The 13,522-nt window shown below is 41.1% G+C and overlaps 2 protein-coding genes across 2 annotated transcripts in view; both read left to right on the top strand.

Moving 5' to 3' along the window:
* The window catches only part of LOC148368286 (uncharacterized), a 105,556-nt gene that overhangs the window by 28,068 nt on the left and 63,966 nt on the right, over positions 1–13,522 (top strand). The window contains exon 3 of the mRNA XM_088330295.1: positions 2,698–2,790. Coding sequence (XP_088186421.1) covers positions 2,698–2,790 — 93 coding nt within the window. The remainder of the gene's footprint in view (positions 1–2,697; positions 2,791–13,522) is intronic.
* The window catches only part of LOC148368289 (uncharacterized), a 43,610-nt gene that overhangs the window by 14,222 nt on the left and 15,866 nt on the right, over positions 1–13,522 (top strand). The gene's annotated exons all lie outside the window — the stretch shown is intronic.

Below are 13,522 nucleotides of genomic sequence, written 5' to 3'. Positions count from 1 at the left end.
TTTTAACAATGGATCATATGGTGTTTTTTTTACGTTTACAATGAATTCAACATATTTTTCTTTAAACTGAATTTTAACCAACATCATCCTTTTTATATAGATGAGAAAATAGAAATAATAACAAGAACGGGTACTATTTACCTGCAAATGAATGAGTCACATAATAGGTAGTACAGTAAAATATTTGAAATAACTCTTTTCAAATATTTTCGACGGACGTTGTGCCACGGAACTTTTTTATAAATAAAAGTGTGCCTTGCTTCAAAAAGGCTTTATACAATTAAAATGTCTATCCATGTTGTATATTTGGATTGGTGTTAATTAATATCATTATTTCACCAATATTATTTTGTATAATGTACAATATTGTTCTCATCTCATTAGCCGTACCGCTTATCCTCAGTAGGGTCGCGGGGGGCTGGAGCCCATCCCAGCAATCATCGGGCAGTGGGCAGGGGACACCCTGAACTGGTTGCCAGCCAATCGCAGGGCACACAGGGACAGACAACTCATTCGCTCATTCACACCTAGGGACAATTTGGACCGGCCAATTCACCTGAAATGCATGTCTTTGGAATGTGGGAGGAAACCGGAGTGCCCGGAGGAAACCCACGCAAGCACGGGGAGAACATACAAACTCCGCACAGAAAGTCTGGTGTTGTGAACTGAAAAATCTTAAAGTGATAACTGATTTGTATTACTAATAAACTGTGATGATTAAAACTTAATACATTTATATATATTTATATGATATATTTGTCGCCGATTTACAATTTCAAACTCGATAACACTAAATTTTGTGATATATATATAACGGCGCTCCGGGTTGGTTTTCTTGCTTTGTCCCTACATTACCAATTTTGTAACATCGTGCGAAGAAAATGATAACAACCTGGACCAAAAGAAACAAAGGGGAAAATAATAACCAAGGAAAAAGAAACAAAAGAATAAACAACATTTAATTTCCTCGTGCTGAGGTTTTGAGGTTTTCCATGCCCGGATGTCGGTTTCAGATCAGGGGATGGTGTCGTTGTAATCCTGTGCAGTCCAACGAGACGTCTTGTGATTAAGGGCCAAACAAATAAATAGTACTTGACACATCAACACTGAAAAACACAGAAAGGGGAATGAAAACATTTCAAAATCTACAAAAAAAGAGAAAATACAAAACAATTGGAACTTTTCTTTATGCCCAACACGTTTAAAGTCGACCACACAGGATCCCCTAAAAATGAACAGCGGCCAATCACAAGAGGGGGATCGGGCGTCTTGGAGGGGAGCCGGCTCCCTTTGTTCACTTCCAAGAGTTGGCTCATAGAGACCCTTCGTTCACAAAGGATACGAGTTGGTTGCCGTAGCTTCCACCAATGGCAACAGCGCTCCGTCCCCGTTTGCTTTTTCTTTTGGCGTATTTGTAAATACTTTATTGGTAATTGCTATGTAACCATATGCAGGGTTCGTACGAGTGCTTGAAAGCCTTGAATATGCTTGACATTTAATGTTGTGTTTTTTAGAGGTCAGCAAAAAGCTTGAGTTTTGGGTGAGGTGCTTGAAAATGTTGCCATTGTTGCAATTGTTCTCTTGGCCATCTGACTCTATAGACCATGCAATAAATGAAGAAGTGTCTCAAGAGGACAACTCTATTTAGTAAACTGGCTCTTCTAATTCGGTTTACTGAGAAGAGCCGGCTCTCTTGGCTCCCAAACAGCTCCTCCGAGTTTTGTTTTTAATGATGTATCATCAATAATAATAGAACATTATTTACCAAATTATTCAACAGTTAGCCATATATGTTTGCAGGGGATCCCCAAAGGACACATTCAATCAAAATATTCACTGATCTACAAAAACAAATTGCACAAAACAAAACAATTTAAGCGTTTTACACGCTGAACACAAAATCCCTGAAAATGCAAAACATGAACATATCAACTACAAATATTGACTCTTCGGTGCTAAAATAGAAAATAAAATGCAAAAAAAAACAATTTGCAATTCTATCTTGACCGATTTAGACACACATGAAAAGCACACAAAAACTTGGTGTCAAATAAGTAAAACAAAAAGCAAAAGATCGATTGAATGCACTCGTATCCTAAAAATGAGTCCAAATCTGGCTAATTTTTCCGCTTTCTATGCACAATTACCTTCTTCCTTTTTTATTTCGTATTGAAATCTATGATTATGCAACCTTCAGAGCCTTCAGGCATTGTTGAAGCACAATGGCAGAATTGATGTCAGTTTATAGCAGCACTTTCACACAAAGATCGTAGGTCATGGATAGGAAAATCCCAAAATAGCTTAAATTATGTGCTAGGAGCAAGATACCGACTTAATTTTAGTCATCAAAGACGACAACAAAAAAACTTTCCTCTGATGGCCGCTGGATTTTTTTTTTCCTTTAGAGGTACTGGAGAAAAATAAAAAAAAAATGACTTTGGAAGTGCTCGAAAAGTGCTCAATTTGGCCATGAAAACCATGTATGAACCCTGTTTCCATTACTTCATGTATATTTAATGTGCGGTTCCTACCCAAGGTTTCTTCATTTTCCGCATCCTGACCATTTTTGAGTTTTTCCTTGCCCTCTTGTAGCTTTCAGATCAGGTTGATGTTACAATGGTGTTCTGGACGTCCCTTTTGTGAGTTTCTGTGATGAAAAGCGTCACAAATAAATGCGATTTGACTTGTGTGTTGCAGGCATCGGTGAAGAATATCTCCCTACTGCGTGGCAGGAACCAGAGTGTCCAGGAACTGTTTACAAGATACTCCAAATTGTGTTGAACAGAGCAGGTTGGTAGTTTTTCTTTCAGCAACGTCCTTATTTTGGAGGGAACGTCCTTATTTTGGAGGGAACGTCGTTGGGCGTCGCCCCAAAAAACACGCAGAGAGGAGATATGGCAAAAAGGGAACGCTCCTTATTGCATTGCTCAAAATAACTCGTAATGGTTGCCCGCCCCCGGCTCATGACTTCCGCCAGATGTCTACACACAATAGGCTATTGTCAGGTTCAACTTTCCTTTTCCTGAGTTATTATCTGCTTTCCACAACATTTGACATCTCGTATTTTGCCGTCGACATCAACCGTACTTAACTGTCGAATAAGGTCCGGACTTCTGTCTCGCTCATTCTTTAAAAATACGTACCTTATTTCTATATCAGTCACGTGCGCTAGGGCTGTTTCTCAGACGAAATATTTGCCTAACAGTGAATATTTTTCATATTCGCAAATCTTTTTATCATCGGTGAACACGGTCTATTTTTTTTCCCCTTGACCGAATTTTCGAGAAATTGACGCCGACGTGTAGCGACGCGCAAATCAAAGCGGACCTTCTGTTCTGTGGTCATCATGGCGGCGCAACGTTTACTTTCAAAACCAGGTTTCAGTATTTTGACGTCGTGTATTTTCACACCCTAAGGGCGCAGTCTTCCAAGTCGGTTTATTTTGGGTTAATACCGAGTGACAGCGGTAAGTAGGGCTGCTCAATGAACCGAAATCGAATCCATGTCGCGATGTGACACAGTGCGATAGCATAACCCCAAACCACTTTTTTCTGCGAGGATTCATACTTCCAGTTTTTATTTGATTGACGGAGTATTTGGCCGACAAGAATGGTCACATTCCGTGGTTTAACAGCGCCGGCCAATCGGAAGCGTTTTTTTTAATGACACCAACCAATAAAGGCGAGGCAAAGTATGCAAGATGTGTGCGCACGACTTTAAGAGGCTGGAGAGGTGAATGCAAGAGTATTTGGCAGAGGTGTAGACATGATGGACAACAGTGGAACAGCGCTTGTGGTTGATTCTGAGGAAACATTGAGAAGGTTGGTAACAGAGTTTGGAAGAGTATGTGATAGGCATAAGTTATGTGTCAATGTTGGGAAGAGTAAGGTGATGAAGTGTTCACGTGATGGAGTGGGCATGACGTTAGAAATCAGGTTGCATGGACAGGTGCTGGAAGAAGTTGAAAGCTTTAGGTACTAGGGTTGTGATGTGGCTGCAGTTGGTGGAATGGAGTGCGAGGTATTGCACAGAGTGAATCAAGGAAGCAAGGTTTTGGGTGCTCTGAGGAGAGTGATGAACAACAAGAGGTTGAGTATGGATGTTAAGAGGGGATTGTATGAGTGTGATTGTGCCGACTGTGTTGTATGGTGCAGAGACTTGGAGCCTGAACGCAGATTTAAGAAGGAATTTGAATGTTTTTGAGATGAAGTGTTTGAGGACTATGTTAGGAGTGACAAGATTGGATAGACTGAGAAATGAAATTGTGAAAGACAGAACTGGAGTAGTCGTGGAACTGAGCAAGCGTGTGGATAAGAGAGTACTCGGTTGGTTTGGACACATGGAGAGGATGGATGCGAATGTTGAAGAGGATCTACAGAGCAGAAGTCAATGGAAGGAGACCAAGAGGAAGGCCGCCATTGATGTGGATGGATGGTGTTATGGGTGCACTGCAGGAAAGAGGTCTAAATATAATGGAAGCTAGAGCTCTTGTTGGTGATAGAAAGGAGTGGAGAGGTGTTGTGAAAGGATAGTGGGATGTTTGGAGGTGTTCTAAGGGATGGGCAAGGCACCCGAATGATGCGGTAGGGGTAAACCAGTGAAAGCTGTCGGGGCAGAAGAGTGTTGTGTCACCCTGACCCGAGTGACATGGCCGCTTTCTTGTGTCCTGTTTCATATGGAGTGACGAAAGCATGACTGACTTAAGTGCCTAACTTGTTTGGGTGTTTGGGCAATTGGGTTGGCCATGGTCCAAATTTTTTTTATCTATTTTATTTTTTCAGACCCGTGAAGGTCTGGAACCGCGAAGTAGCGAGGTCCCACTGTACTCCTTTCCTAAGTACGTCATCTCGAGTCGTGTTGGCACGTCACAATGTTTGTTTTCCCTGAAAAAAAAACCTAGCGCAGAAAATGCACTTTTCTTTCCATATCAAAAATCGCCTCGAAATTGCAATTCTGGTCTGAGAAATAGCAACTACTTTTTTTCCCCAAAATCCTGCAGACCTGGATAGAGCGCTAAATACATATTATGAAACTGGACAATCTCAGACAATGATGGATTCAAATGATAGAATGGCATCCTGGACTGACAACATGGACACTTTTATTAAGGATCATAATCAAAAATCTATCATGATATATAAGGCCATGACCTATCGGAACTGAGCATTATTCATCACACTGACTCCAATCATTCAAAATGAGATGAATTTGAGAACCCGTTTAGGGTGATTGCAGTTCTCTGAAATATTAGAGAAACTTTACAATAATAGAGGAGAAAAATTTATGGACAAACATAAATTGATTAAAGAAAGTCAATATGGTTTTAGACCAAACAGATCAGCAACAATGGCTATTATTGATGCAGTAGAAAAAAAATCACCCATAGCATATAAAAAGAGATACTCAGTTGGGGCATTTATTGACTTAAAAAAAGCATTTGATACTATTAATCATAATATACTATTAAAAAAAACTGGAAATATATGGGATCAGGGGCGTGGCTTTGCAATGAATTCAAAGTGATTTGACGGGGAGGAAAATATGAAATTGGGACAGTTGTCATCTGAATACTTCTGTACATCTGTTGTGGAGTACCACAGGGTTCTATCCTGGGTCCAAAGTTATTTAATTTATATATTAAGGATATTTTTAACGTTTCAAAACTATTAAAACTTGTAATTTTTGCAGACGACACTAACATTTTCTATTCCAATGATAACTATATTGATTTGGTAACCTGTATTAATCGTGAATTAACTAACCTAAAAGGATGGATGGACATAAATAAATGATCTTTAAATTGAAATAAAATCATATTCTTTGGTCATCGCAAGGCAAATCAAGATTTAGAAGTCAAAATGGATGGTGCTGCAATAGAAATCAGAAAGTTTTTGGGGTGATAATAGACAATAAATGAAGCTGGAAAACACACATCAGACACATACAAACTAAAGTATCTAAAAGCATTTCAATCATTAATAAAGCCAAATTCATTTTAAACTATAATGCATTGTATTTATGATGTTGTTCTCCAGTTCTGCCATACTTAACATATTGTGCAGAAGTCTGGGACAATCATTACAAAAGTTGACTCCAGCCCCTTTTTATCCTCCAAAAACCTGCAAATAGAACTATACACAGGGGAGGATATCGAGATCATATTATACCAAATGATTAAAATTGATGATTTTGTTAAATTTTTGACTTCACAACTGCTGTTTAAGGTCAACAAAAACAGTGCAAGAATACATCCAAAAATGATTCACTCGAAAAGTGGGAAGTTATAACTTAAGGGGCTGTCGTAAATCCATCATCCCAAAGGGGAGAGCCACCAGGAAAAGTATGTGTGTGTCTGTGTGTGGAGTCACACTTTGTAACAATTTATAAGACGATCCGAACAAAGCCATTCTTTGCATCTAGTGGTGATTTATCATACTGATATCATTCCCAGAGGCCTAATACTTACTGATCAGCAGCTAAGCCTTGAGGGTTTTTTTTTACGTTTTGGTACTCGGGGACAATGCTTCTGAAAACGTACTAAATCGTTACAGCACTGAACGAGTTGAGGGCAATACAAATAAATGTGACTTGTGTCTTGCAGACGTTAGCCCAAAATATCTTCCTACTGCGAGGCAGAAACCAGAGTGTCCTGCCGTTAAAATTGAGGAAGATCTGAAGCCTTGTCACATTAAACAAGAGACAGAAGATGGGGAGCCTGTTTGCGTTAAAGAGGAGGACTTGGGAGTGGCCGGGGTCCGTTCAACCGCGGAAGATCAAGGTCAACCTGAAGATAACGGTTGTCGGGAGCCTGGAAGCATCAGCTCCCGTCAACACTTGGAAACGGATGACGACGACACGTCCCACTCTGCAAACGCTGAAGGTGGTAACACATGTTCTCAGTGTGGGAAAACATTTCAAAGCAAGTCTTATATGAAGTTGCATATGAAATTCCACACTGGGGAGAAGCCTTTTGCCTGCTCAGTTTGTGGTAAAAGATTCACCCTAAATGGACACTTAAAATCTCACAAACTAACCCACTCTGGCGAGAAGCCTTTTTCCTGCTCAGTTTGTGATAAAAGATTCACTGCAAGTAAAAGTTTAAAAGAACACACCAGAATCCACACTGGTGAGAAGCCTTTTTCTTGTTCAGATTGCAGTCAAAAATTCACCCGAAATGATCAATTGAAATTACACCAACTAACCCACACTGGCGAGAAGCCTTTCTCCTGTTCAGTTTGTGATAAAAGATACACTACAAGTGGGAAGTTAAAAATACACACACTAACCCACACTGGTGAGAAGCCTTTTTCTTGTTCAGTTTGCGGTCGAAAATTCACCCGAAATGATCAATTGAAATCACACCAACTAACCCACACTGGCGAGAAGCCTTTCTCCTGCTCAGTTTGTGGTCAGTGTTTTACCCAGAGTGGAAACTTAAAGAAACATATTAGAAGCCACACTGGAGAGAAGCCTTTTGCTTGCTCAATTTGTGGTAAAAGATACACAGATAATGATAGTTTAACAAAACATATTCGAACCCACACTGGCGAGAAGCCCTTTTCCTGCCTAGTTTGCGGTCAAAGATTCACTAGAAGTGGAATCTTAAAGCAACATATTAGAACCCACACTGGAGAGAAGCCTTTCGCTTGCTCAGTTTGTGGTAGAGGATTTATCTTGCGTTGGCTTCTAAAACAACACCTACGAACCCACACTGGCGAGAAGCCTTTCTCCTGCTTAATTTGTGGAAAACGATTCTCACACAATGGGAGCTTAAAATTACACCAAAAAAAACACACTGGCGAGAAGCCTTTTTCCTGCTTAGTTTGTGATAAAAGATTCTCCCTCAAAGGAAACTTGAAGTTACACATTAGAACCCACACAGGCAAGAAGCCTTTTTCTTGCTCAGTTTGTGGAAACGGATTCACCCAGCGTGGGGCCTTAAAACAACACATTAGAGCCCACACTGGCGAGAAGGCTTTGACCTGTTAACATTTTGGTGAAAAAAAAGAGAACCATATTAGACACTAGAAATACATAATTTTGATGATGGAGTGTCATGCCAAATTTAATTGTCAGTTACAATATGTTAACCCGTTCAGTAACTATGTAGTATATCACTAGTGGCATTTCTGCATTACCGTATTACTGTCGTAGTACTTCTACGGTATTTTTCCTTCAGCGAACTTAATTTCACTGTGTGACGTTTGAGTGTTGCATATCAATAGAGGTGTAGGACTTAAAATTCGACTCCCTCCCGCCGTCACTTATGAGTGCTGAGGCTCATTTTGTCTGTCATTTTGTCTCAAAGTTAATTTTGTGAAAATGTCAAAAATTCCTAAAATTGAAGATACTTAGTATTTACTTTTAGCACATGCGCCAGGCAATGGAGTAAAATGTGCATGTCCTGTTTATAGTTCCTAACACCCACCCAATCAAATTGTTTGAGTTGCTTTGCTACAGCTTCTGGATAAAACGTTAACGTTTGTTTTTGGTTAAAGTTTTTTCCTGTGAGTTTCTATTAAAAAACGTCTCGATAGTGAACCTAAATTGTTTAATCAGCTTCCTTATAAAGTATTTTTAGCAATTTACATCGAAGGACCAGTTAGTGCATGGGTCAGATGTTTGGAGTGTTGGGGTTTTTATCGAAACATGAATAACAAGAGTTGGGATAATAGCAGCAGGCTGACCGCCAGGATCTTATTTTCATTTTTATTTTTTCCGATAATTCTGTGTAGCTATGATTTAAGATACTTTACCACTACCCTGTATTGATTTTTCAATTTTAATTTCCATTCAAAGTGGGAGTATAAACTCCCAAAGGGGGGATATGTTGTGGAAAATAGACTTGCATTTGTAGAATAGAATTGCATACATTTAGAAATGTAGAAAGACTTGCTTACATTGCTTACAGTAGTGAGGGAATGTTGACATCATTCGAGAAGATCCTTGACAAGATAGTCGAGTTTCCCAAAAAGGGCATGAGACCTGCAAGGCCTTTCTTCAAGGACTCTCTGAGCAAACTGAGGCGAACAACATGTCCTAATAAGGGTACGACAGCATCTTCCGTGTTGATTACTGAGGACTAGGGCCGCCTTTTGGGTTGTACTACAAACTGAAGCTGTAAAAGCATTGTTATGTCTGGAGTTCTCTGAGTTCTTTTGGGATGACGAAATAAAAGGCTCCCCCTCATGGCTGGTTCCCGATGTACTTAATTCAATCACGAAAGAAGACTTAAAAGATTATCGAACCTACATTTTCTCCTACAAAATTACACACAAGAACCCACACTGGCGAGAAGACTTGCCTGCTCGGTTTGTGGTCAAACATTTACTGAAAGTGGGAGATTAAAAACTTGACCAAGTATCAAACAGGACGTCTATAGGAACATAACTGCCACAAAAACATTTCCCCTCACCTTTTTCCAATGACTGACTCTGCCAAAACATAAAAAATCCCACATACATTCATAGGAAGTGATTAGACTCTCCAGCTGGATAATAAAGATTTGAAACCCCAAAGTCTTCCATCGGATTCAAATGATCTATGATTTGCATATGTGTCATGGTTCTTGATAGATGATCTATTTCATCATGTGTCCGCGTAAAATTTTGCCTGTTATCAACAATTATAATTATGAAACAATAAGATCGCCGACGTAGGTCCCCAGGGTTGGGGCCTGTCCTCACCAGAGCCCCAAAGCTTGGAGAGCCTGTGGTTCTCTCCGTCTCTGTCGTCGGGATGAGAACAATCCCCGTGAAGTCCATCGCCAAAAGAGATAGGAAACTTTATTTCTTCCTCTTCCTTGTTGGCTATGTGCTGCTTCTCACACACCCCTCCCCTGAGGGACGTTTTGTACTCAAAAGTACACAAAAAGTGTTGGTTTTACACCCTCTTTGGTGTTTTGGGCAAATATCCCATGTTGGCATGCTATGAAAACATACCCTGATCATTGAAATGAGTTTATTATCTTAAAACCGGGTTCATTGATCAGTACTGTTAACCCTGTTGCATCACTTCTTCCCCATTGCTTACACTGGAGTGCTTGTGTCAACAATGTGCTCTATTCTTTCGTTTGAATTTTTTTGTCATGTGAATAAAATGTAGTGTTTTAAAATCAAACATGCGTTATTTATGGGTCGATGTTATTGTTCTTCATCATTATCCATATCAACGAACTACAAAATCGATCAATTAAAGCTGAAAATACATTGTGTTTAAAGTTGCATCCTTCATGATAAATGCTAGACACAGACTATTTCAAATGAATTCGTGTTGGAAACAGAGAGCACCGCCTGCTGTCCGAATTGGTTCTGAACCAAATAGATATAATTTAAAGACATTTGGAAATGTGTTATTTTGGCCATAAAAGAGTCTGATATCATTTTATGAGTGATGACTTTTGCCAGAACCGAAATTTAACGATGTGTTAAGTCAAGACAGAAAAGGGGCTTGGATTTTCCTGGACCAAAATGAAGTTGAGGCTGGAAATCACCTTGACCACATTGTAAGACAACATTAAACTGAAATATGAACTGTTATAAGTATAAGACAGCACATGTCCCATCAGTAGTCCAATTCGTTCCCCTTTTACAATCAAAACTAATAATCTTCAAATGAGTCTGAAGCTTCAACTCTTGGCATTCAAAATATCAAGATTTCATAATCTACTCATCCCTGAAACTCCAAATCTGACGGACAAGGTCTTGCAGTCATGAAGTTCCACCATAGTACGTAACATCCTAAAAAGGTTTACTCCAAAACACATCATAGTACCGATGGGGAAAAAAACAGTCGAAAAGTATCTCTGCCTTGTTTCTAGCTGTGTGTTTAGCCCCTTAATTCCCGTTTACAAATAAACAGACTTCTAAAACTATTTTCTTTTGATGGACAACTTTTTCGGCCAATCGCTTCTCGGTCCTCAGCCCGCATTAGCTTATACCGGTCTGTATTGCTTTAAAAGACAACGCCTCCTTTACTTCCGAAGAACTCTAGCCAATCGTGACCGGGTCAAATGATAATCGACACATTGGTTGGCCAATAAAATTCGAAATTAGTCGATATGAAGATTGTGTAGTGGGTTTTACATAATTCACCCACGGAACCATTGTTTAGTTAGCGAGTTCCTAGGGGGACTCTTAATTCGGCCGGCTCGAGCCACTCTCGTGTTTGTTTTGTTATTGCAAGTTAAAATGTGATTAAAGCAGCTTTCGTTGGCACCTTCTTTTGACACTCCGCCTACGACTCCCGTCTCTGCTCGCTACATTGGTGACCCCGACGTTAGTCTCGTGGAAGTTTCCGAGGCTGTGGATAATACTGAGCATACCGTCATGGCATACGCGCCCGTTCTCAAGCTCCCCGAGTTCTGGGAGTCATCGGCGTTAACGTGGTTCGCACAGGCAGAGGCTCAATTCGCCCTGCACGGAATCACTAATGATGACTCTCGCTATTACCACGTGGTGTCTGCTTTGGGAAGCTCAACTGCAGCCAGAGCGGTGAGTTTCATCACATCCCCTCCTGAACTGGATAAATATAAGGGACTGAAGGCATATCTCCTCAGAATCTTTGAACTGTCGCGTTCTGAGCGTGCTCGACGCCTCCTTGCTATTCAGGGCTTAGGAGACAGTAAGCCATCGGATCACATGGAAATGATGTTAAACTTGCTTGGCACCGAAGAGGCAAATTTTCTTTTCATTGAACTGTTTCTGCGTCACATGCGAATACAACCATTACAGATCCGCGTGCATTGGCAGAGGAAGCGGACCGGTTTTTCCTGGCCACGCATAGATACATACATGAAGTGCTGGCCCCTACACGCACCTACACACCATCAAGTGCGACGCCCCCAGCCAGCAAGGCACGCGCGGCCACTGACGATCAGAAGGTGTCAGATCTGTTACTACCATGCACGTTTTGGGTCCAAGGCCAAGAAGTGCCGTCCCCCTTGCACCTCCAACGCGACGGGAAACTTCAAGGCCTGCACTCTGTAGCGGCCGTGAGTGCAGGCGCAAGAAACCGGCTACTGTTCATCCGGGACGCCATCTCCGGCCAAAAGTTCTTGTGTGACACCAGCGCCCAGAGGAGCGTCCTCCCTGCCACTGTGGACGATGTGCGGGGGGGAACACATGGACCTCCATTAACTTCTGCCAATGACACCCCCATCCGCACATACGGGACACGGACAGTGGACGTGTGTTTTGGGGGTCAGCAGTTTACATGGGACTTTGTCATTGCGGATATTGCTTTTCCTCTTCTTGGTGCAGATTTTCTGTGTGCCAATGGATTACTCGTCGATGTGAAAAATGGCCGCCTCGTTGACGCATTGAATTTCTCCTCTCTCGCGTGTGTCAGCGACAAAGGGAATTTTGAGGGTCTGTCCAGCTCTCTCTTGGACGGTGATATTTACCACCGGCTCCTCGCTGAATTCCCCAGTCTGGCGAAGCCCACCTTCTCAGCCTCCACGACCAGACATGGGGTTGAGCTAGACCTAAGATTTATGGCCCGAGCCCGAACCCGAACCCGAAGCAATTTCGGGCCGGGTCAGGCCTGAAATGTCAGTCATACGGTCGGGTCGGGTCGGGTTCGGTCCTGCTTTTTTTTTTTTTTTTTTTAAATTAATTAATAATTATAAATATATGTTCATTAAAAATATATACTTAAACTATGTATGGATACTAGACCAAGGAATACTTGTTATAAAATAAATAATTTGGATAAAACGGAGAAGGAGCTGTAATTGCTTTTAACGGAGCCAGAGCATGCTGGCATGGTGACATTTTCATCCGCGTTAAAAAAACGCAATTTGTAGAATACGATCGCGCTTTATTGTTTAAATAAATGCGTTATATAGACTAGGATCTCCCAATTGTTATAATTAGCTCGCTTTATTGTTTTAATAAGCGTTTTATATAGAATACGATCAGGGGGGGGGAGGAATTTGCATAGGAGTCGGAAAAGGGCACAACACGTCAACACCCCCTCAATGAAAGTGCTGCGCTAAAATCTTAAGGACGTACTACTACTGCTGCTGTGGATTATGGCCCAATGATCAAGTCGTCAAAATGACGGATGCCCTTAAATGTTTTCGCTACCTCAAAAAAAAAAAAACCGTCAATGACAGATTGTCGCTTAATGTAACATCTGCAGTGCAGACACAGAAATATAAAAGATGTAAATGTTTATACAGTTTTATTTAACTTAGGCCTAGATGTTGTAACAAAAGGCAGAGTTTAATTTGTTATCATAAATCACCCCTCCTTATAAATAAAATATGTAATTTCGGGCCCCTTCCGGGCCGGGCCAGCAAATCCAGTTAATTAGTCGGGCTCGGTCCGGGTCGGGTTTAATACCCCTCGGGCCTGCGTCGGGCTCGGGTGCTTTTTTTTGGCCCGATCTTACCTCTAGGTTGAGCACCACATTGAGACCAAGGGGCCCCCTGTTCATGCCAGGGCCCGACGACTCAATCCAGACAGACTAGCAGCTGCTAAATCTGAATTTGCGAACATGGAACGTCTCGGCATCATTC

This window comes from Urocampus carinirostris, chromosome 3, assembly GCF_059441175.1.
Source record: "Urocampus carinirostris isolate Australia breed hairy pipefish chromosome 3, RoL_Ucar_1.0, whole genome shotgun sequence".
NCBI lineage: Eukaryota > Metazoa > Chordata > Actinopteri > Syngnathiformes > Syngnathidae > Urocampus > Urocampus carinirostris.
This window is presented reverse-complemented; position numbering and strand designations above follow the sequence as displayed.